General features: G+C 43.2%; 1 protein-coding gene across 2 annotated transcripts; it reads right to left on the bottom strand.

Annotated features, from left to right (window-relative positions):
- Positions 1-336: 336 nt before the first annotated feature.
- LOC143296104 (tubulin epsilon and delta complex protein 1-like) lies at positions 337-24,127 on the bottom strand. Of its 2 annotated transcripts, XM_076607877.1 has the most exons (9): positions 23,943-24,127; positions 22,835-22,934; positions 21,742-21,947; positions 18,531-18,698; positions 13,606-13,704; positions 13,358-13,444; positions 9,432-9,641; positions 4,514-4,735; positions 337-1,802 (listed from the first exon to the last, which is right to left on the bottom strand). In XM_076607877.1, exons 1-9 carry the CDS (start codon positions 24,063-24,065, stop codon positions 1,620-1,622), a joined length of 1,398 nt encoding a protein of 465 aa, XP_076463992.1. In that variant the 5' UTR covers positions 24,066-24,127; the 3' UTR covers positions 337-1,619. The 2 variants fall into 2 exon arrangements, with proteins under 2 accessions (XP_076463992.1, XP_076463993.1); XM_076607878.1 differs by lacking the exons at positions 21,742-21,947; positions 22,835-22,934; positions 23,943-24,127 and adding an exon at positions 21,382-21,708 and having other exon boundaries at positions 340-1,802.
- Positions 24,128-27,040: the final 2,913 nt, after the last annotated feature.

Below are 27,040 nucleotides of genomic sequence, written 5' to 3'. Positions count from 1 at the left end.
CCTGTGACATTCAGCTTGCATCCTGCTGTGTTTTGTGTCAAGGCATGAAATAAACATGTGTCTTCTAAAACAATGTCAGTGTGCTTCTGTCATGTGTGTTGCAAGGCTTGTGAACAGGTTCAAGGAAGGTGGAGTGTGTTGACAGAGTTAACGGTAATAACAATGGCACACAGCACATGTATGGCCCATATAGTACTCCCCATTTTCTGGGCTCTCAGCACCTCCCAAGGAACCACACACATACAGCAATACATGTTGTACAACAGAAGAAATGAGGAAGATCACACACACACACGCATACGCACACGTCAGCATCGTGCCAATGCTGGTGTCCTTGTTGTTGTCCATTCATAACTGGCTTTCCTTTCTTCTGACATGTCCTTTCTAACAAGAAATGCTGGCGGGAAGTGAACACAGGAGTGGAATGACATCACTAAAACAGACAAATAATGCGCTGGAACAGAATGGAAACTAGAGTAGGGGGTGGGGAGAGGATGAGTATCACCCTCATAGATACTGGGGAACAACCACAAAGGCTCCAGTACCTACCAGAACAAGGAAACAAAGACCAGAGTTGAGAGACAGAAACAAAGCATTTGTCCCCTCTAAGAAAACAAGACCGGCACAAAATCCAGGCAAACAAATTCAAGATTGTAGTCCCTATTAGTACAAGGAAACCAACAGAAAGAACACAGCTTTAAAAAAACGATGTGCTGATGAATATTTATTGTTCTGCCAGTGTTCTTTTGATGGTCAATATTTACAGCAGTATTCTATTTTTACAAATGCATTTGATTCCATAAACCTTTGAATAAATTTTTTTGGAAAAGAAAAGAAAGAACACATCACCTGCAAGTAGGAAGTAAAAAAACACAATCAGCATTGTTGGAACAGAACAAATAAAACAAAGATCATAGATTCTATAGGTGTAAACATACCAAAGTGTTGCCTTCACACTACAGAATAGCATACACAATAATGACCCTGATCATTCTGAGACTGTAGAAAGAGACATGGAACTTGGAAGAAAATAAGCACAAGCATAAATGTCTGCTGAAAAACACTAAAAAGACAAAAAGAACTTGGCTGACACGCATAATAATATCCCATTACACAAACAGTTGAGGAACCAAAATGATCCTTAAACAAACCCATCAAAGGTAACTGAACAATCGTATGGCACAGACACATCATGATGTACCCCATGGAATGCGGTGGATGATTCAGTTACCATGCAATTCACACAATACCAATAAAACAATGAAAACACGAAGAGAGTCTCTGTGAACTACGGCATCCAAATGCAGAGTTTTCATCATCCATACTATCACCAGCAGCAGCAAATGTATCGCAAAAATCACAACAAAAACAGCAATAGGAAAATCTTTCATTCTTTCTCTTAATATCTTCTTGGTAAAACTGATGGGGAGGGGTAGGGGGAAGGAAAGATGGATGGCCCTACCTTCAGTACAAAGATTTCTCCTTCACACACACACACACACACACTCATATAAACACACACACACACACACTCACTCACTCATACACACACACTCACTCACTCATACACACACACACACACACACACAAACCAACACACACCCCTCCCCCCCACCCCCTCAAGAGGCAAGAGAGGAGCGGAGGTGAGGGGGCAGGATGCAGACAGTGTTGGGCAGTGCGGCAGTCATCATGGCGGTCAGTTGGGTCACACACTGTTGCCTGACCGACACCAGATCCCCCTCCAGTCGGTCAGCCTCTTCCTGAAGACGGTCTATCTCCTCCTGAAGGGATCTCGTGTCCGACTGGAACACACAAGGTGCTTGGTTTTGTACAACAGAACAAAAGAGGAGTGGGTTGCTTGAGCCAACTTAGTAGTGCTAAATTTGCTTATTGTTAAGAATTTGATGGGCGCAATAGCAATGTTGGACTTTCAACCTGAGGGTCCCGGGTTCGAATCTCGGTAACAGCGCCTGATGGGTAAAGGGTGGAGATTTTTCTGATCTCCCAGCAGGTCAACATATGTGCAGACCTGCTTGTGCCTGAACCCCACGATAAAGATCCTGTGATCCATGTCAGTTTGGTGGGTTATTGAAACAAAAACATACCCAGTATGCACACCCCCAAAAAAGGAGTATGGCTGCCTATATGGCGGGGTCTAAACGGTCATACAGGTAAAAGCCCACTCATATACCTACCAGTGAACATGGGAGTTGCAGCCCACAAACCAAGAAGTTAAGAATATTCCTAACTCCATGCTACAATCCATACAGTAAGAACATTCTTAACTCTAAGTAAACTTAGCGCTGCAAAGATCGCCCCATGCAACCTGGCCCAGGTGTTCAGTAATAAGCGCATGCTGAACGCAGGTAAAACAAAAGCCATTCAGCAGTAGAGTGTGAATGCTGGTCCTTACAGAGCTCACACATTAGATGGAGATGTTCGCTTTCCATGTCTCTCTCTCTCTGTCTCTCTTCTCTCACACACACACATGACGTATGTTTCAGCCATTTGCTTATGTCTTTGTACAAAAGAAAAGCTATGTACACACAGCATGCACACACATATTCAAATACACACAATCCTACACACAACTTTGATTCCTTTAACTTTTCTGCATAAGTTTTGTGTTTACTTGTTTCTTATTGGGTAGGGCTTAAGCCTTTTGATGGTTCAGATGCCGATCGGCGACTTCCTAGTTGAACGCTTCAAATGCCGATCAGCGACTTGTAGTTTCAGCGCCTCAGGTGCTGACCAGTGACTTGTACTTTGAGCGCCTCAGGTGCCGATCAGCGACTTGTACTTTGAGCGCCTCAGGTGCTGACCAGTGACTTGTACTTTGAGCGCCTCAGGTGCCGATCAGCGACTTGTACTTTGAGCGCCTCAGGTGCTGACCAGTGACTTGTACTTTGAGCGCCTCAGGTGCCGATCAGCGACTTGTACTTTGAGCGCCTCAGGTGCTGACCAGTGACTTGTACTTTGAGCGCCTCAGGTGCCGATCAGCGACTTGTACTTTGAGCGCCTCAGGTGCTGACCAGTGACTTGTACTTTGAGCGCCTCAGGTGCCGATCAGCGACTTGTACTTTGAGCGCCTCAGGTGCTGACCAGTGACTTGTACTTTGAGCGCCTCAGGTGCCGATCAGCGACTTGTACTTTGAGCGCCTCAGGTGCTGACCAGTGACTTGTACTTTGAGCGCCTCAGGTGCCGATCAGCGACTTGTAGTTTCAGCGCCTCAGGTGCTGACCAGTGACTTGTACAACAGAGTTACCAACCTCGCTCCTTCTTCTTTTCATCAAACCACAAAAGTTTGAAATGTTCACCGCACGTTTCCGGAACGTCTGTTCTACGTTTGAGTTACAAGTTGACACACATTGTTGAATATTTCCGAATTTATTTAGCAGATTTCTCCAGTCAAAGCATGGCCAGCACTTCAGGAAACAAACAAAAGGGTGTTTACAACACCATGGCGGCATTGCAAATGATTTTAGAAGATAATTCGCCTGCTGGAGTGCCGATTGCTGACAGTGACAGTGGAGAAGAATTTGCCACACTGGTTGAGAATGATTGACAAGTGACACAAAGACATCTAATAATGTACAAAGACATTTGTGAAAGGAACCATGAAACCTTCCAATGTTGCAACATGCAGTGTGTGTGGTGTTAGTGTTTCCAAATATGTGGTGTGTTTTTGTGTGTGTGTTTTTTTGCTTTATCAAATTGACACAAATACATTATTTAATAATGTACAAAGACATTTGTGAAAGGAACCATGAAACTTTCCAGTTTTGCAACATACAGTGTGTGTGGTGGTGGTGTTTTCCCTGATGGAATTGCTGTGAATACTCTGTGTCTGTGTATGTGTGTATTCTTCTCGTATCTGCACATATGTGTGCGCACATTTTATTACATTGTGATATGTCTATGTTTCCAGTTGTATTTCCTGGTCTGTGTGTTCATTTTTCACTTGAAATAATGTATTTTTTGTTTAAAACAACTAAGAATATGTGAAAACTACTCAAAGTGCATACTTTTTCAAATTTATCAACTGATTTCAAACTTCATTCAATGTGTTCATACAAATAAAAATGCTCATCATAATTTGCATTCTTTGCCCTTTAAAATGAGTTATGAATGAAGAAGATTAAATGAGTAGGAGCGAAGTTGTAGCAGTTGAAAGTGGGTTGGTGGTGACACAGTTTTCCCTCTCCTGCACAGCTGGTTTAGAGAAAAGTGTACTGCTGCTCAGCTGGTTTGTACAGTGAGCTAGCTCTGCACCTCTGGCCAGGAAAGGGTTAAATAAGCCAAGCTTGATGCTCTTCCCATGCTCTTTGTGTTTATGTGCTTATGCTATGTTGTTTCTGTGAATAAAAAAACGGTTAAAGCAATCCTACACACAAACAAAAACACACTTCCATCAACATGGACACAAACATGTGAAAGCATGTTTGCCCGATCACACACACACACACACACACACACACACACACACATAATTACAAACACACGCACACACACCTGTAACTCTCTCTCCTGCCTGGCAGCAGTCATGGCATTGGAGACACGAACCACAGACCCCTGGGGTCCCGGTGGTGCTTTCTTCACCAGCGTGAGTGGTGGGGTGGGTGGGGTGGGGGAGGTATGGGGGCGGGGTTGGCCCAATGATGCCTGCAGACGGCAGATCTGTGCGTTGATGTCCTGCAGCAAGTGATCCAGGTCCCACTCTGACACCGTATGGCGCTGTGACACACAGTGACGGAGGTCACATTCATCTTTCTTACTTACGCATTACCTGACTTCACCTTAAAATATACCCTGCTATGTAGTAAAATCCTCTTGCAGAGACTCCTGCAAACCATCTGGTCCAATACCATCTCCAATCAACATACCCTGCTATGTAGTAGAATCCCCTTGCAGAGACTCCTGCAAATCATCTGGTCCAATACCATCTCCAATCAACATACCCTGCTATGTAGCAGAATCCCCTTGCAGAGACTCCTGCAAATCATCTGGTCCAATACCATCTCCAATCAACATACCCTGCTATGTAGCAGAATCCCCTTGCAGAGACTCCTGCAAATCATCTGGTCCAATACCAGTCCCACACTAACATACCTGTATGTGCTGATCCCCATGCGAGGTCCTCAAATCATTACTGTCCATATACCACTTCACCTAATCAACATACCCTGCTATGTAGCTAAATCCCCTTGCAGAGACTCCTGCAAATCATCTGGTCCAATACCATCTCCAATCAACATACCCTGCTATGTAGCAGAATCCCCTTGCAGAGACTCCTGCAAATCATCTGGTCCAATACCATCTCCAATCAACATACCCTGCTATGTAGCAGAATCCCCTTGCAGAGACTCCTGCAAATCATCTGGTCCAATACCATCTCCAATCAACATACCCTGCTATGTAGCAGAATCCCCTGCAGAGACTCCTGCAAATCATCTGGTCCAATACCATCTCCAATCAACATACCCTGCTATGTAGCAGAATCCCCTTGCAGAGACTCCTGCAAATCATCTGGTCACTACTCACGCAGTGCAGTCAAGAGAACATGGAGACCATCATCATGAGAATCAAATCAAATCAAATCAAAAACACTTTATTAACCTACATGGAAATTAACTTGTGCGTACACAGGCTCCTTGTAAACACCAACATTAAATGATCATGTGCAGCATAAAAGACATTAAAACTAGTCCAATAAGAATTCCCAACAGTTGACGACAGACTTCTTCAGTGTTCCCAGGCCATGTTCAGACGGTCAGTCCAGAGTAGGTTAACAAGTCCGCAGTCTGCTTGTGCTCTGTAGCCATTGTCCACAACTTGTCCTGGAGCACTGCAGGACTGGGCCAGATCTGGCGCCTCAGCTCTCTGTGTAGAGGGCAATCTTGCAGGACATGGGCTGGAGTTTGAGGAGCGGTGTCACATGGACATTGGTCTGTGTGGGAAATGTTAAGTTTGTAGAGATGGGAGAGAAGCTGGCAGTGGCCTGTGCGCAGTCTGAGGATGATGACGTGCTGAGCTCGACCCAGTGGATGGATGCTGCCCTCTGCTCCCAGATGTAGTCGTTCTCGCCAGCTGTTTCTGAAGTGGCTGCACAGGATGGTCTTTGCCTCCCTAAAGCTAAGGGGGTGGGCAGATTCGGTGAGCCTGCTTCCTGCTTTGGAGAGCTTGTCTGCCTCTTCATTTCCTGCAATGCTGCAGTGAGAGGGGATCCACTGCAGGGCCATTGTGGTTGAGGCACTTAGGGCCTGCATCTCAGACTGGATGTCCCACAAGATTTTGTCCCCCACTCTGGTAAGGGATCCACTGCAGGACCATTGTGGTTGAGGCACTTAGGGCCTGCATCTCAGACAGGATGTTCCACAAGGTTTTGTCCCCCACTCTGGTAAGGGATCCACTGCAGGACCATTGTGGTTGAGGCACTTAGGGCCTGCATCTCAGACAGGATGTCCCACAAGCTTTTGTCCCCCACTCTGGTAAGGGATCCACTGCAGGACCATTGTGGTTGAGGCACTTAGGGCCTGCATCTCAGACAGGATGTCACACAAGGTTTTGTCCCCCACTCTGGTAAGGGATCCACTGCAGGACCATTGTGGTTGAGGCACTTAGGGCCTGCATCTCAGACTGGATGTCACACAAGGTTTTGTCCCCCACTCTGGTAAGGGATCCACTGCAGGACCATTGTGGTTGAGGCACTTAGGGCCTGCATCTCAGACAGGATGTTCCACAAGGTTTTGTCCCCCACTCTGGTAAGGGATCCACTGCAGGACCATTGTGGTTGAGGCACTTAGGGCCTGCATCTCAGACAGGATGTCCCACAAGGTTTTGTCCCCCACTCTGGTAAGGGATCCACTGCAGGACCATTGTGGTTGAGGCGCTTAGGGCCTGCATCTCAGACAGGATGTCCCACAAGGTTTTGTCCCCCACTCTGGTCTGGAGGCTTTGTGGGACAGTTTGACAGTCGGTGAGGAAGACAGTGTGGTCTGGCAAACTGTCTCTCTGGTTGAAGAGCTAGGCTGCAGCTAGTAGCGCAGATGCTTCAGCTCTAGACAATAGACTAAAACAAACCTCCCCCCACTCACACACACATACACGTCAAGACAACAGGGTATTCCACAAAAATATTCACAAATAAAAACATCAAACAAATAAATGGTATATACAAGTAAAATAAAACGCACACACACATACATACATCCACACATACATGCACACATGCACGCATGCACACACACACACGCAGATGCAGACACACATTAAGACCATAAGGTATTGTACAATACATATAAAAACATCCAAGAAATAAATTGTATGTAGAAGTAAAATGCACACACACACACACTCACACCCACACACATGCATGTACACACGCATACGCACACAACATATGTCACGCCAATAAAGTCAGTGCATTAACATTAAGACACATGAAAAAAGGTGGTGGAAATGGACACACACACACACACACACACACACACACACACACGCATACACACACACACATGGAAAAGTAAAATCAGTCACAGATATTTGTCATATTCATGCACATGATCCCAGGACATTGTGACACTGAACATGCCATTGATTTTTCACCAGTGGATTCTGAACAAGTAGTTGAGTTCTGTAATATATTCTGACTGTACTGCTCTTTTGTCACAAAACATGTACACATTATTTTCAACAGAAAGATTTCTCTGAGGGAAATTGGGGCTGCTCTCACCAGGGACAGTCAGTCTCCACAGTACAGCACCCCACCCCCTCTCCCTTTTTCTGTCTGGAAGTGTATTTGTTTTCCCATCAAAGCAGACGTTTTCCCATCAAAGAAAATGTTTTCCTACCAAAGTGAATGTTTCCAATCAAAGCAGACTTTTCTTCATTATTTTGCCAGGGACAACCCTTTTGTTATCATAGGTTCTTTTATGTGTTACCATAGGTTCTTTTATGTGTTATCACAGGTTCTTTTATGTGTTATCATGGGTTCTTTTATGTGCGCTAAGTACATGCTGCACATGGACCTCAGTTTATCATCTCATCCAAAAGACTAGCGCCCAGACCATCACACAAGGTCCAGTGGAATGGAATGTAAAAATTCAAAATTCAAGTCTGTGTGGGATTTGAACCTGTAGCCACTTCCTTGTTGCACGCATTACCGCTAGGCCATCGCTCCACCTTGTGTTGAGGTGGGGGTGTCACTGTTTTGTTCTTGTTCTCATTATCATCAGCATCATTATCACTATCATGATGATCATTATCACCATCAGTATCATCACCATCTTTATCATTACCACCATTATCATTACCATCATCAACACCAGCATTATCATAATCATCACCATCATTATCACATTATATCATCACTGTCACCATCATAATAACTATCCCATAATCTCTATCATCACCATCACCTATCATCACTATCACCATCATCACCACTATCATCACCTATCACCATCATCACCTATCATCACTATCATTACAATCACTACCATCATCACCATCACCACTCCCATCACCAATACCACCATCACCACCATCATCATCACCACCACCACTATCACTACCATCCCTATCATCATCACCATCACCATTATCATCATCATCACCATCATCATCATCATCACCACTATCATCATCGTCATCATCATCATCATCATCACCACTATCATCATCATCATCACCACTATCATCATCGTCATCATCATCATCATCATCACCACTATCATCATCATCACCATCATCACAACCACCATCACTATCATCATCATCACCATCACCACCACCACCATCATTATCATCACCACCATCATTATCATCACCACCACCATCACCATCACTATGATCATCATCACCATCATTATCATCAATCATCACCACCACCATCATCACCACCATCACCACTATCATCACCATCACCACCACCATCATTATCATCATCATCACCACTATCATCATCATCACCATCACTATCATCAATCATCACCACCATCATTATCATCATCACCACCACCACCATCATCATCACCATCATTATCATCACCATCACCACTATCATCATCATCACCACCACCACCATCATCATCACCACCACCATCACCACCACTATGATCATCATCACCATCATTATCATCAATCATCACCACTATCATCATCATCACCACCACCATCACCACCACCACCATCATCATCACCATCATTATCATCACCATCACCATCACTATCATCAATCATCACCACTATCATCATCATCACCATCACTATCATCAATCATCACCACTATCATCATGACCACCACCACCATCACTATCATCATCATCACCATCATTATCATCACCATCACCATCACCACCACCATCACCACCACTATCATCATCATCACCATCATTATCATCAATCATCACCACCACCATCATCACCACACCTTGGATTCCCACAGATCCTCCAGCCTGTTGAGCACTGACTCATAGTGCAGAATTTTCTCCATCAGCTGTCGCCGTGACGATGCAATCTGCAGCCCCAGGTTGGGGGGCAGGTCCAGGAAGATGGTGCGGGTGTCGGGGGCCCCGCGGTCCTCCTCTCCCTCAGTGCTCTGGCTGTACATCTGCTGCAGTTTGAGTTCCAGCACGCTCCCCTGAAACACACCTCCAGTCCGTCGCTTCACTGCTAGCGATTATGATAATGATGATGATGATGATGATGATATGATGATGATAATAATGATAGTTATCATCATCATCATCCTCATAATCATAATCAACACCCTAATAACACAGACTGACACTCACAACTTCCACACTGGGAGCTTTTACAATAAAAGTTAACTCACTCCAGACGACGGAACACTATAGCGTTCCTGACGTAAGGTAGTGTTCTGCACAACAGAACGCTACAACGATTTCGACAATTAAAAATTTGTCCACGTTTTCCTCATGGGGTAGCATAAAAGTCGCAGCTACACCGGGCATTGGCGAATGTGTCAAGGTTCAAACAGAAAGATTCTTTGTGAGGTTTCCGTGACTATACACTTGCTGGCCAACTGTTGACCTTGGTACCCCACATGACAAGCTAATCTGCATACGAATCAAAAATGGTGTCGCAGGCGATACAAGTGGAATTTTTTTTAGCAAACTAGATCATGACAGCAGCTTTTTACTGCTGCTAAAGTGATTGAAATGCTTCAAACTGAAGGTTTTGACAGCGACGAGGATGATGAAGACGTTGAATAAAGTATCTGCAGTGAAGAAAGCTACCTGCAAGAAAGTACTGACAGTGATTCAGCTTCTGAGAGCTGTGAAGAGAGGGAGAGGGTGGGCGTACCACGACGTTAGAAGAGGGGTCAGTGGGTCAAGTACAGGGAGTTTCATTCAGTTACTTTGTGTTTTGTATTTTTTGTGATTTTTTTCCTAACCCTAACAAATGGGTCGTCTGCGGGGGAAAGCAAGGGAGAAAACTACTTGTGCGGAGTGAGTTAATACATTATACACACACCTTCAGCCTGCCACTTCACTGCTGCTGACTATAATAATAATAACAATAATTATTTATATAAAAAAATAATGATACTACTACTACTACTACTAATAAAAATGATGATGATAATGATAATGATAACAGTAATGATGATAATCAGGATCATCATAATAACACAGATTGACACTCACAACTCCCACACTGATAGCTGGCTGCGTTTATATAAAAGGTTATCCATACATATTTATACATCCATTCAAGTATGACACACTTTTCACAAACAAGCTTGCCACACACTTTCTGACAAATGTGACACAGGTTCTTTGTTTCCTAGTGTAAAAATCACAACATTTTGGCAAGAAATGGGTCACTGTTGTTTGCTTTCCACTGAGGGTGACTTCAGCAGGAAAGATGGACCACATTTTCAAAGAACAGTCCGTCACTCACCACACACTTGCTGACGACAAACAAATGCAGAAATCAGCTTCCCCAGAACAAATCAGCACAGACATATCAGACATCCAGTCATGTTGGACCAACCTGCATATTCTGATGAACTTTTCTTTTTTTTGGTAACTGTTGAAAAGTGCTTAGAGCAAAATCATTTCATTAGGTACTACATGAATAAAATTATTATCATTATTGTACACACAACTACTACATGAATAAAATTATCATCATCACTGTACAAATAACTACTACATAAATAAAATTATTATCATCATTGTACACATAACAACTACATGAATAAAACTATTATCATCATTGTACACATAACTAAGTACAAATAGCACCTTTTACTTGATTTTGATTGATACTGACTGACTGATATGCATACTTATACAGCAGCAGGGACCAATCTCAAAGAACTTCACACAGTTATCAGCACAACAGGCTGCCTACCCGGGCACAGCCAACTGAAAGCACCTTTAGACACTCACTCTTTTCCCCCTGAGTCATTCAGTCTGGCTTCAGTCACACACACACATGTGGATTGTGCTACACAACTGTTGCCAGGGACAACTCTGTTGTTCAAAATGACTGTCAGACTAAAACTAGGCCAGTCAGATAACTTCACTTGACATTAAGTCAGTATACATCAAATTAATCTTAAGAGTTCTCCTTCATTTAGCGCAGAAAATTCAGCACAGAGTGTTGGGTTGTACTGCTGGTGAGGCATCTGCCTAGCAGATGTGGTGCAACGTATATGGATTTGTCCGAACTTGATAAACTGAAAACTGAAATTTCAGTCATCAGTTGTCACTGACAGCAGTGCTGATCAAACCTGCGTTATAGCTCTGTGGCTGTTCAATGAACAGAGATGCCAATCCCTGTCAAGTGTTTGTAGGAACAATCAGGAAATTTGGTAGGAACATTTTGAATTTGGTAGGAACATTTTGAATTTGGTAGGTAGGAACATTTTGAATTTGGTAGGAACACTTTGAATTTGGTAGGAACATTCTGAATTTGGTAGGAACACTTTGAATTTGGTAGGAACATTTTGAATTTGGTAGGAACACTTTGAATTTGGTAGGAACACTCGGACTCCAAGCCACAAAGGCAAACGGCCAAAGACGCTGTTTGACCGAGACACAACTTGATTTAGCCACGTTCTCTCTTGTTCTGCCAAACTATTAAGCTGACTGGTCCACTCAATGCTGTTTCAATGTTAACATGCACACGATTAACTTAGCATCATCATGTGAGACCAAGTATAGTAGTTATTGCCCTGGCCTCATGATTGATAAGCCTAGAGCGTCTGGGTAATGTTACGACAGGAAAGCATGTGACCATGCTATGAGATTGAAAGTGAACTCATCAGAACAATTTTGACATTGGTCTAACGTCGGAACAAAATACACTGAAATCATAACAGTTGGCATCTCTGTCTGTCACTGTCACTTTCTGTCACTGCCACTTTCTGTCACTGTCATTGCCTGTCACTGTCACTGCCTGTCACTGCCACTGCCTGTCACTGTCACTTTCTGTCACTGTCATTGCCTGTCACTGTCATTGCCTGTCACTGCCACCTTCTGTCACTGTCACTTTCTGTCACTGTCATTGCCTGTCACTGTCATTGCCTGTCACTGCCACCTTCTGTCACTGTCACTTTCTGTCACTGTCATTGCCTGTCACTGTCATTGCCTGTCACTGTCACATTCTGTCACTGCCACTGCCTGTCACTGTCATTGCCTGTCACTGCCACTGCCTGTCACTGTCACTGCCTGTCACTGTCATTGCCTGTCACTGTCTGTCACTGTCATTGCCTGTCACTGTCATTGCCTGTCACTGTCATTGCCTGTCACTGTCACCTTCTGTCACTGTCACTTTCTGTCACTGTCACTGTCTGTCACTGCCACTGCCTGTCACTGTCATTGCCTGTCACTGTCATTGCCTGTCACTGTCACCTTCTGTTGCTGTCACTGTCGGTCAATGTCACTGTCTATCAGCGTCTGTTACTGTCATTGCCTGCCACTTTCTGTCACTGTCACTGCCCATCAATGTCAATTTATGTCACTGTCACCGCCTGTCACTGTCACTGCCTGTCACTGTGATTGTCTGTCAATGTCACTGTCTGTCATTGTCACTGTCTGTCACTGTCATTGCCTGTCAATGTCACTGCCTGTCACTGTCACTGTCTGTCACTGTCACCTTCTGTTGCTGTCACTGTCTGTCATTGTCACTGTCTGTTACTGTCATTGCCTGCCACTTTCTGTCACTGTCACTGCCCGTCAATGTCACTTTCTGTCACTGTCACTGCCTGTCAATGTCACTTTCTGTCACTGTCACTGCCCGTCAATGTCACTTTCTGTCACTGTCACTGTCAGTCACTGTCTGTTACTGTCACTGTCAGTCACTGTCACTGTCTGCCCTCACCATCCACTCCCAGAACACAGCATTCTTCTCCTCCCACGTCAGCAGGTTCTCCAGCCGTCCACTGTCCTTCTCCAGCAGCCACAGCACCTGCAACATGTCAGACACACCTGCAACGTGTCAGACACACCTGCAACATGTCATACAATCCTCACACCTGCAACACACACACAGACACACACACTCACACACACATGCACGCACTCACAACACACACACACACACGCACACACATTGGCACACACACTGACCTTCACCGAGTGCTGCGGATGTCTCAACATGTAGGTCTGCATTGTGCTCAGATGTTGCACCTCAGGGTTCAGTGACACACCATACGTACTGTTGTGGATCTGAACATCAACACATCACCGTCACCATGGATCTGAACATCAACACATCACATCACTGTCACCATGGATCTGAACATCAACACATCACATCACTGTCACCATGGATCTGAACATCAACACATCACTGTCACCATGGATCTGAACATCAACACATCACACCACTGTCACCATGGATCTGAACATCAACACATCACATCACTGTCACCATGGATCTGAACATCAACACACCACACCACTGTCACCATGGATCTGAACATCAACACATCACACCACTGTCACCATGGATCTGAACATCAACACACCACACCACTGTCACCATGGATCTGAACATCAACACGTCACATCACTGTCACCATGGATCTGAACATCAACATGTCACTATCACCATGGATCTGAACATCAACACACCACATCACTGTCACCATGGATCTGAACATCAACACATCACACCACTGTCACCATGGATCTGAACATCAACACATCACATCACTGTCACCATGGATCTGAACATCAACACATCACATAACTGTCACCATGGATCTGAACATCAACACACCACACCACTGTCACCATGGATCTGAACATCAACACGTCACATCACTGTCACCATGGATCAGAACATCAACACACCACTGTCACCATGGATCTGAACATCAACACATCACTGTCACCATGGATCTGAACATCAACACACCACCGTCACCATGGATCTGAACATCAACACGTCACATCACTGTCACCATGGATCTGAACATCAACACACCACTGTCACCATGGATCTGAACATCAACACACCACATCACTGTCACCATGGATCTGAACATCAACACATCACATCACTGTCACCATGGATCTGAACATCAACACGTCACATCACTGTCACCATGGATCTGAACATCAACACACCACATCACTGTCACCATGGATCTGAACATCAACATGTCACTGTCACCATGGATCTGAACATCAACATGTCACTGTCACCATGGATCTGAACATCACCACATCACATCACTGTCACCATGGATCTGAACATCAACATGTCACGTCACATCACACCACTGTCACCATGGATCTGAACATCAACACACCACATCACTGTCACCATGGATCTGAACATCAACACATCACATCACTGTCACCATGGATCTGTACATCAACACACCACTGTCACCATGGATCTGAACATCAACACACCACATCACTGTCACCATGGATCTGAACATAACACATCACATCACTGTCACCATGGATCTGAACATCAACACATCACATCACTGTCACCATGGATCTGAACATCAACACACCACATCACTGTCACCATGGATCTGAACATCAACACATCACTGTCACCATGGATCTGAACATCAACACGTCACATCACATCACTGTCACCATGGATCTGAACATCAAACATCAACACATCACATCACTGTCACCATAGATCTGAACATCAACAAACCACATCACTGTCACCATGGATCTGAACATCAACATGTCACTATCACCATGGATCTGAACATCAACACACCACATCACTGTCACCATGGATCTGAACATCAACACACCACATCACTGTCACCATGGATCTGAACATCAACACATCACATCACTGTCACCATGGATCTGAACATCAACACATCACATCACTGTCACCATGGATCTGAACATCAACACACCACATCACTGTCACCATGGATCTGAACATCAACACACCACATCACTGTCACCATGGATCTGAACATCAACACATCACATCACTGTCACCATGGATCTGAACATCAACACATCACTGTCTCCATGGATCTGAACATCAACACATCACTGTCTCCATGGATCTGAACATCAACATGTCACTGTCACCATGGATCTGAACATCAACACATCACTGTCACTGTCACCATGGATCTGAACATCAACACATCACTGTCACCATGGATCTGAACATCAACACACCACATCACTGTCACCATGGATCTGAACATCAACATGTCACTGTCACCATGGATCTGAACATCAACAGATCACTGTCACCATGGATCTGAACATCAACACACCACATCACTGTCACCATGGATCTGAGCATCAACATGTCACTGTCACCATGGATCTGAACATCAACACACCACATCACTGTCACCATGGATCTGAACATCAACACACCACATCACTGTCACCATGGATCTGAACATCAACACAACACATCACTGTCACCATGGATCTGAACATCAACACGTCACTGCCACCATGGATCTGAACATCAACATGTCACTATCACCCTGGATATGAACATCAACACATCACTGTCACCATGGATCTGAACATCAACACACCACATCACTGTCACCATGGATCTGAACATCAACACATCACATCACTGTCACCATGGATCTGAACATCAACACATCACATCACTCTGTCACCATGGATCTGAACATCAACACATCACATCACTCTGTCACCATGGATCTGAACATCAACACATCACCATGGATCTGAACATCAACACATCACATCACTGTCACCATGGATCTGAACATCAACACACCACACCACCGTCACCATGGATCTGAACATCAACACACCACACCACTGTCACCATGGATCTGAACATCAACACGTCACATCACTGCCACCATGGATCTGAACATCAACACGTCACATCACATCACTGTCACCACGGATCTGAACATCAACACACCACACCACTGTCACCATGGATCTGAACATCAACACACCACACCACTGTCACCATGGATCTGAACATCAACACACCACATCACTGTCACCATGGATCTGAACATCAACACACCACATCACTGTCACCATGGATCTGAGCATCAACATGTCACTGTCACCATGGATCTGAACATCAACACACCACATCACTGTCACCATGGATCTGAACATCAACACACCACATCACTGTCACCATGGATCTGAACATCAACACACCACATCACTGTCACCATGGATCTGAACATCAACACAACACATCACTGTCACCATGGATCTGAACATCAACACGTCACTGCCACCATGGATCTGAACATCAACATGTCACTATCACCCTGGATCTGAACATCAACACATCACTGTCACCATGGATCTGAACATCAACACACCACATCACTGTCACCATGGATCTGAACATCAACACATCACATCACTGTCACCATGGATCTGAACATCAACACACCACATCACTGTCACCATGGATCTGAACATCAACACATCACATCACTGTCACCATGGATCTGAACATCAACACATCACATCACTCTGTCACCATGGATCTGAACATCAACACATCACATCACTCTGTCACCATGGATCTGAACATCAACACATCACCATGGATCTGAACATCAACACATCACATCACTGTCACCATGGATCTGAACATCAACACACCACACCACCGTCACCATGGATCTGAACATCAACACACCACACCACTGTCACCATGGATCTGAACATCAACACGTCACATCACTGCCACCATGGATCTGAACATCAACACGTCACATCACATCACTGTCACCATGGATCTGAACATCAACACACCACACCACTGTCACCATGGATCTGAACATCAACACACCACATCACTGTCACCATGGATCTGAACATCAACATGTCACTGCCACCATGGATCTGAACATCAACACGTCACATCACATCACTGTCACCATGGATCTGAACATCAACACACCACATCACTCTGTCATCAATACAATATATCACAACACAATGTAACACAATACATCCCAACACAAGACAACACAATATAAAACAACACAACACATCAAAGCACAATACAATACAATAAAACAGAACATAACACAACACAATACATCACAAGGCAATACAATACACCACAGCACATTATAATAAAATACATCAGAACATAATACAACACAATACATCATAACACAATCCAGTATAACAAAATACATCACAACACAATACCATATGAGAAAACACATCACAACACAACACATCACATCACAATACATGGCATCATAATATAATACAACACATCACAATACATCACAACACATTACAACACAATACTTCACAACACAATATAATACAACACATCACAATACAACACATCACAACACAATAGAAAAAAAACACATAACAATACAACACATCACAGTATATCACAACACAATACAACACATCACAATACATCACAACACAACACATCACAATACAACACACCACAATACATCACAACACAACTTGTCACAACACAACACAATACAATACATCACAACAAAACACATCACAACAAAATACATCACAACACATACATCACAATACAACACAATGCATCACAACACAACACAATACAACACAACACAATACATCCAGAGATGCCAACCTGTGTCAAGTGTTTGCAGGAACAATAAGGAAATTTGGAAGGAACATTTCAAATCATCAGCAAATGTACATTTTATCTACAAGGCAGACAAACACTTGGGCCTACCTGCAACATGGAGTAACTGCTATGATTAAGTTGACTGGTCCAGCCAATGTTGTTTCAATGTAACCACACACGCAGCATCATCAAGTGAACCAAGGTTAGTATTGATGGCCCTGACCTCGTGATCGATTGGTCTAGAAATTCTGGTAAAATTACAACAAGAAAGCATGTGACCATGCTGTCTAGTTGACAACAAACTCGTTGGAGCAGTTTTGACATTGGCTTAATGTCGGAACAAACTCAAGCGTAACAAAGTATGGCGAAATCCTAACGGTTGGCATCTCTGTACATTACATCACAAAACATGGCATTACAACACAGCACAACACACCTTGTGTGTGAGGTTGGCCCAGTGCTGCTGGGAGGCATGCAGCAGCCTCAGCCTCATCTTCAGCCGGCTGTTCAGCACCAGCATCTGCTGCACTCGCTGCACTGCACTCCTCACTCCTCCTCCCTCCCCCCACCCCACCCCCTGCACCACCTCCTCTCCACCCTCACTCTGGGGGACAACACAACAACAACAATAATAATCCTGATAATAATAACATCATAATAATAACAATAAGAATAACAATATTAATAATTACTAATAATGATAGTAATAATAATAGTAATAATAACAATAATACTAATGATAATAATCTGAATTCATACAGCTCCTATTCTCAAAATAGGGCTCTGAGCACTTAACCAAAACAGATAAATGCACACACACACACACACACACACACACACACACAAAAGCATGCAAGAGCACACACACACACACACACACACAACACACACACCACACACACACACACACACACAAACACACACACACACAAAACACACACACACAACACACACACACACTGATGAGAGACAACCCAATTCTTTTTTACCAAAGTAAAAAGTGGACAAGGCAACAGGCTTTTTTCTTTTTTTTTTCTTTTTTTAAATTACTTTCAGCCCTTGCCCTTTTGGGAGACTAAAGCAAAAAAAATAAAAAGATGAAAAAAAGAGAAGCAAATTGTTAGCAAACGGGAAAAAAAACAGAGATGAGTAATTCATTGATATGGATACTTATATAGTGCCTATCCTCGGTCCGAGACCAAGCTCTAAGCGCTTTACAAACACGGGGTCACTTGCACGACAGGCTGTCTACCTGGGTAGAGCTGACTGATGGCTGCCACTGGGCACTCATCATTCATTTCCTGTGTCATTCAATCACATTTCAAGCATGCACACATACACACTCAAGTCAGACATGTAACATTTTATGTGTATGACCTTTCTTCTTCTTATTATTATTATTTACCCCCCCGCCCCTCCCTTCTTGTTGGCAGCCATACTCCATTTTCAGAGGTGTGCATGCTGGGTATGTTTTTGTTTCCATAACCCATCGAACGCTCACATGGATTACAGGATCTTTAATGTGCGTATTTGATCTTCTGCGTGTGTATACACACGAAAGGGGTTCAGGCACTAGTAGGTCTGCACATATGCTGACCTTGGAAATTGGAAAAATCTCCACCCTTTACCCACCAGGCGCCGTCACCAAGATTCGAACCTGGGACCCTGAGATTGAAAGTCCAACACTTAAACCATTCGGCTATTGCACCTGATGAAAACACATTCATTATTAAATCAACCTTTCTGTCTATCTATCCCATAGTCTCACAGACCACAACTGGCATCCAACCTCCTCTGTCCCTTTAGTTGTCTGCCTTTCTGGCTGTCTCAATCACAGTTACACCATGCGTAAGACACAAGCACCTTACTTTCCACTGGAGCACCACCTACACACAAACACGTCCCACATGTGGGCGATCTTTCTGGGTCCAGACTGGCCTCACCAGTCAGTTCCCAACCCACAGTCACAGATCCTCCATCTGACACTGAAGTCATGGTCATCTTCGAATCCCAAGGATGAATATCAGTTTAAGAGTGTGTGTGTGTGTGTATGCGTGTGTGTGTAGTATGTGTGTGTCCATGGACTCAGTAATAACAACAAGCACTGATGAAACATGATGATGATGAGAATGACAATGATGGCAACACACTTCATGAAGTGACAGGATGTCACTGACATCATCACTGAACACACTTCATGAAGTGACAGGATGTCGCTGACATCATCACTGAACACACTTCATGAAGCGATAGGATGTCACTGACATCATCACTGAACACACTTCATGAAGCGACAGGATGTCACTGACATCATCACTGAACACACTTCATGAAGCGACAGGATGTCACTGACATCATCACTGAACACACTTCATGAAGCGACAGGATGTCACTGACATCATCACTGAACACACTTCATGAAGCGACAGGATGTCACTGACATCATCACTGAACACACTTCATGAAGCGACAGGATGTCACTGACATCATCACTGAACACACTTCATGAAGCGACAGGATGTCACTGACATCATCACTGAACACACTTCATGAAGCGACAGGATGTCACTGACATCATCACTGAACACACTTCATGAAGTGACACGATGTCACTGACATCATCACTGAACACACTTCATGAAGTGACACGATGTCACTGACATCATCACTGGTCAGCAATGATCGGAGGTCCATGAAGCTGATGATGACAGCACAGATGAACTGTGATGACAACAACAACAACAACAACAACAACAATAACAACACCCACCTGATACAGGGCGAAGACATCATCACTGACAGGGGCAGAGCGAAGGTCCATGAAGCTGATGATGACAGCACAGATGAACTGTGATGACAACAACAACAACAACAACAACAACAACAACAACAACACCCACCTGATACAGGGCGAAGACATCATCACTGACAGGGGCAGAGCGAAGGTCCATGAAGCTGATGATGACAGCACAGATGAACTGTGATGACAACAACAACAACAACAACAACAATAACAACACCCACCTGATACAGGGCGAAGACATCATCACTGACAGGGGCAGAGCGAAGGTCCATGAAGCTGATGATGACAGCACAGATGAACTGTGATGACAATGACAACAACAACAGCAACAACAACAACAACAATAACAACACCCACCTGATACAGGGTGAAGACATCATCACTGACAGGGGCAGAGCGAAGGTCCATGAAGCTGATGATGACAGCACAGATGAACTGTGATGACAACAACAACAACAACAACAACAACAATAACAACACCCACCTGATACAGGGCGAGGACATCATCACTGACAGGGGCAGAGCGGAGGTCCATGAAGCTGATGATGACAGCACAGATGAACTGTGATGACAACAACAACAACAACAACAACAACAATAACAACACCCACCTGATACAGGGCGAGGACATCATCACTGACAGGGGCAGAGCGGAGGTCCATGAAGCTGATGATGACAGCACAGATGAACTGTGATGACAACAACAACAACAACAACAACAACAACACCCACCTGATACAGGGCGAGGACATCATCACTGACAGGGGCAGAGCGGAGGTCCATGAAGCTGATGACAGCACAGATGAACTGTGATGACAACAACAACAACAACAACAACACCCACCTGATACAGGGCGAGGACATCATCACTGACAGGGGCAGAGCGGAGGTCCATGAAGCCAGTCAGCACAGACTCCCTGTTCAGCAGCCAGGCCATTGCCAGCAGCACCTCACGACTGCCCCCTGTCATGGCCACCGACAGCTCTGCAAATCTGCGAGACAGGTACCCCCGCTTCTGCATCTCCCGCTTCACGTAGTGCACCTTGTCCTCTGTCACACACACACAAAACATTGACTTACACCTCACATAGTACATCTGATCACACACACACATAACAGTGGGTTACAACTCACACAACACACCTGGTCACACACACACAACAATGAGCTACATCTCACATAGCACATCTCACATAGCACACCTGGTCACACACACACAACAATGAGTTACATGCCACACAGCACACCTGGTCATACACACACAACATTGAGCTACATCTCACATAGCACACCTGGTCACACACATAACAGTTAGTTGTATCTCATCAGAGACTTACTTCTCACATAGCACACCTGGTCACATACACAAGTGTGTTTCATCTCACATCACACACCTGGTCACTCACACACCAGTATGTCACATCTCACATACCAAACCTGCACACACACACACACACACACACACACACACACACGAACGCATTCCTGCACACATACATATCGACACATGTGTGAAGAAAGATGTACATATGTTTTTGCACATGCATGTATATAAATGTACTCACACACACACACACACACACACACACACACACACTTTCCATGGACTCATAACACTTGTTCCAGGTACACACAGCAGTAAAAAGGAAGAGATTTTTAAAAAATTATGTCTACATGTTAGGCTGGGGAATTGTCCAGGAGAGTTTTCTTTGAAAATCTGCCGGGGTCCACCCCTGGTGGAGTGCTGGGGCATAAGTAATTTTTAAGAGGTTTTTACGAGGTTTAGTTTAGTATTTTCCTCTGAAAAAATTTGTTCCCCTGCGAAATCAATTGCTCTTCCACCAAAAATAGAGCTACTGAGAGTTCCCCAGCCTGGTCAATGGCACTTCATCACGATCACCATGCCATGATGAGAGAGAAGCATAGGTGGTGGCTACCTGCTGTCATGGTGATATGGGAGGAGCATCCCTTCCTCCCCATCCTCCCATGCTGACAGAAGAGGATCAGCTCCAACAGGAGTTGCCACAGGGGAGCGCACTGCACATCATCACACATCATCATCATCAGCACAGTCATCAACTGTCATAACACATCATCATTATTACTACAGTCAACATCATAGTCATCACACATCATCGTCACTACCACAGTCATCATACACTGTCATCATCACCACAGTCATCATCACAGTCATCACACATCATGATCATCATCATTACCACAGTCATAACCTATTTCCGTCATCACCATAGTCATCATCATAGTTATCACACATCATCACCATCACCACAGTCAAGACCCATCGCCTTCATCACCATAGTCATCACCACAGTTATCACACATCATCACATATTATCATCACCACAGTCAGTGTGTGTGTGTGGATATATATTATAATAAAAAAGAAATAATACTTTCTTTCAGTAGTTTGCAAACCATGATTTTAATGTAATATTATTTTGCTTTTATTATTATTACCTTCCCTAAACACACACACACAGACACACACACACACAGACACACACATACACACACAGAGCATAAATCAGCCATGATAAATGCAACTTAACTGGAATAAGAACAGTTCATCTGATAAATTTGCATGGTTGCTTCACAGAGGCCAAGATCAGTGTGGGTTTTTTTTCCGTTACCCATCCTTATGTCGCTTAACTGTTGCTTATACTGTTACATTACAGTAAGATATATCTGGATCTGGATCTGGATCAGATACGTTGCAACGTTGCAGTGTCAAAGTGGCCAGTCGCAGCAGACCTGGGACAGCGCATGAAACTACTTAACTAGAGAAAGAAAGAGAGAGAGAGAGAGAGAGAGAGAGAGAGAGAGAGAGAAAACAAGAAAGATTTATAAATTTCTGTATTTCATAATGAGACGGCGCGACTCGAGACGGTCCATGACAGAATGGCCCAAGGGTAAAGCAAATTCCTTGCTGACCATATACACTAATGATCTATTAGTGTCTCCGGTTTCACCAAGCCAGAATCAGAACATTGAGCTGTTTAGTTTGGCAACGCAACTACAACTCACCGCTTCTGGTTTGTCAAACTTGGCTTTCCGTAAAGTCTCCGCTTCGATTTTTGACATGCCATTTTCCGTCAATATTTTGCACAACAGTTCAATAGTATCCCGAGCCAATGCCCCCCGTGACATGGTGGTGGCAGTGGGGACAAGACAGCACCTCAGTCTGTCGTCTGCCGCTTGCCTTGTTGATGGTATGGGCCATGAGAGTTATCGTTCCTATATGTTCCAAGGGAACGAACTATGAAGTGGAGAGATTAGCGCGCGAGAGAACGAACGAACGAACGAACGAACGAAATTTTATTTTACGAGGGTAAAGGAGTAAGCACAAAGTACTTTTTTACATCCAGCCCTCTGGGCATGAATAATAATTGGAAAAAAAGCAACAAGGTAAAAAAAAAATAAAAAAAAGCGAGAGTCAATTCACAACATCAACGTCAAAATTGCATAAGCATGTGCAAACATAACATAGAACGTATGTACAATACAATATCGCGATAGATGAATAACAACGAGGACAATAGGGTAGGGGCGTGGTGGAGAGCGGAAGGAAGAATGGACAAGAGGAAGAGTAAAGAAGGCAGGGGAGGCTGACAACAGACAGATATAGTGACAGTGACAGTGGAGAGACAGAGACTGACAGGGGAGGAGAGAGGCGTATATATATTGACAATCTATACATGATTTTTTGTTTATAATTGATATGTGTCACATAATCACATGTTTTTCAATAAATGTGCACGATATATGTTTTTAAAGTTAGGGATGCTTTTTACAGTGTTTACATTGAGGCAGGATAATAATTCATTCCATAAACAGCCCCCTGAATAAGACAGACTAGATTTAAAAAGATCGATCCTTGGAAGTGGTACCATAACTTTATGAAGATGACGATGAGTGTTGATTACAAATTTATTCTTCAGCGAGGGGGGGAGCAAATCCAGACATGATTTTGAACATAAATAGACCTTTGTTAAATAGAAGTTTTGTTTTCAGTGGGAGGATATCGAGAGCTTTATAATCAGATACAGTCAATGATGAAGATTTTAAAAGAATCAATTTTACAGCTCTTCTATGCAGACTCAATAGAGGTTTTATAATACTGTCACTCGCCGAATCCCACACTGTCGAAGCATAGTTAATGTGTGATTCTATATAAGTACTGACAAATAGTTTTCGGCAGTGAAGATCCAAAAAGTGTTTGATTCTAGACAGTTGATAGATATTTTTTTATACCTGTTTGCATAACAGAGAAATATGATGTGACCATGACAAATTATTATCGATAGTGATGCCAAGGATTTTATGGTGGCCAACTTCTTCAATCTTGTCACCTTTGATGAAAATAGGCGAACAGTTTATGGATATATTTTGACGTTTTTGTCTTGTTGTGATTATTAGGAATTTTGTTTTTTTAGGATGGAGACACATGTGGTTTAGTTCGGACCATTCAATCAATTGGTCAATACTTTCCTGAAGAGAAAGAGATACGATACATAGGTTAGTATGACTAGTATGAATGGTGGTGTCATCAGCAAACATTTCACATGGTGTCTTGATAGATAAGGGTAGGTCATTAATATATGCAGAAAATAAGATAGGTCCCAAAACAGAACCTTGAGGTACACCATAGTTAATTGGTAATAACATTGATTTTGAACCATTTGTGGACACAAGTTGTTTTCTTTCAGAGAGAAAAGATGAGATAAGTTCTAATGTATTCAAAGACAAACCATAAATCTTTAGTTTTTTCAGGAGGAGAGAATGATCAATCACATCAAAAGCCTTCATAAAGTCGACAACAAGGGCTCCAGTAATTTCGTTATTATTAATGTTAGTGAGCCATTGATCTACTAAATTTGTTAGTGCAGAATGACATGAGTGATTAGCTCTAAATCCAGACTGATTTGGATGGAACAAGTCAAAATTATTAAAATGATTAAGAATATGTTTATTTATATGATTTTCCAGGGGTTTTGATAATATTGGCAAAATAGAAATTGGTCTGTAGTTTGATGGTTCAGATCGATCACCATTCTTATATATAGGAATAACTTTAGCAGTTTTGAGCGTTTTGGGAATCTTATTTTTTGTAATACTTAAATTATATATGTATGTGAGGGATTCTGCTATTATAGGAGCTGAGAGTTTTAATATTTTTCCGTCTATGCCATCAAGACCTCTTGTACTAGTTTGTTTTAAATGGGTCAGAGCATTATAAACTTCATGTACACATATCAAAGGAATATCTAATGTGGATGAAATATTTTTTGACTGACAGAATTTTAACAGAGCATCTAAAGAGTTAAGGTTTGATTTGTCTGATTTTATAATTGAAGTAGCTATGTTACAGAAATGTGAGTTAAGTCTATCTGTGGATATGTCTGTGAGTGATGTAATTTGTGTGGCTCTATTCTTATTTTTCAACTGATTTATGGCTTTCCACAAAGACTTACTATCAGACTTAGAAGTGATCAACTTTTGAAAATATTTCTTTTTCGCTAAACGTTTCATGTTATTTACTGCATTTCTTTGCTTTTGAAAATCTTCTCGGGTTCCAGTTGATAAAAGAAAATCTCTGAAATCGATGGCGTCTTCTAGAGAGAGAGAGAGAGAGCACAATTTTTCGCATAAACTGCATAAAAGAGGTGATTTCTATTGGCTACTCAGTCTGCTGAGAACTGATTATTTTTTCCGCTGCCCCACTAGCATATTTGTCACGCCATCTGCTAAAAAAAAAAGGTTTATCGTTGTCACGGACACTTCTCGTACCTTTTGTTTTCATTTACTGCGATCTTTTCTGGGAATGCTATAAGTATCTGCACAGAATGCCAGCTGTCAGTTTTTCTTTCTTCCCCGTCTCTGTATTCCATCAGCCATGCGGAAACTTTAAGCTGCAATCCCGCGTGTGCTGTCACAGTAAGAGTTAGTGAGTCATTTACTTTTTTGACATCCTCATCTCAATGCACTTGTACTGTTGCACATTTTTCGCAACTGTGTACAGCTGCCACCCAAATCGATAGTTACCCACCTGTCATCACAAAGAAGTACCGTACTATAAAAACGAAGTTTAATTTATTTGTTTATTTTATTAATGACTTTTTGCA

This window comes from Babylonia areolata, chromosome 21, assembly GCF_041734735.1.
Source record: "Babylonia areolata isolate BAREFJ2019XMU chromosome 21, ASM4173473v1, whole genome shotgun sequence".
NCBI lineage: Eukaryota > Metazoa > Mollusca > Gastropoda > Neogastropoda > Buccinidae > Babylonia > Babylonia areolata.
Note: the sequence above shows the minus strand (reverse complement) of the source record. Positions and strands in the feature narration are given on the sequence as shown.

Bases quoted from the DNA above. Each gene is read 5' to 3' on its own strand.
- LOC143296104 (XM_076607877.1), bottom strand. From the start codon at position 24,065: ATGTCACGGGGGGCATTGGCTCGGGATACTATTGAACTGTTGTGCAAA. The intron at 13,705-18,530 runs GTGTGTTGTGCT...GTTGATGTTCAG, and splicing joins GGGCCAACCTCACACACAAG to ATCCACAACAGTACGTATGG. The intron at 4,736-9,431 runs GTGTGGTGATGA...TGTGTGTCACAG, and splicing joins AGGATCTGTGGGAATCCAAG to CGCCATACGGTGTCAGAGTG.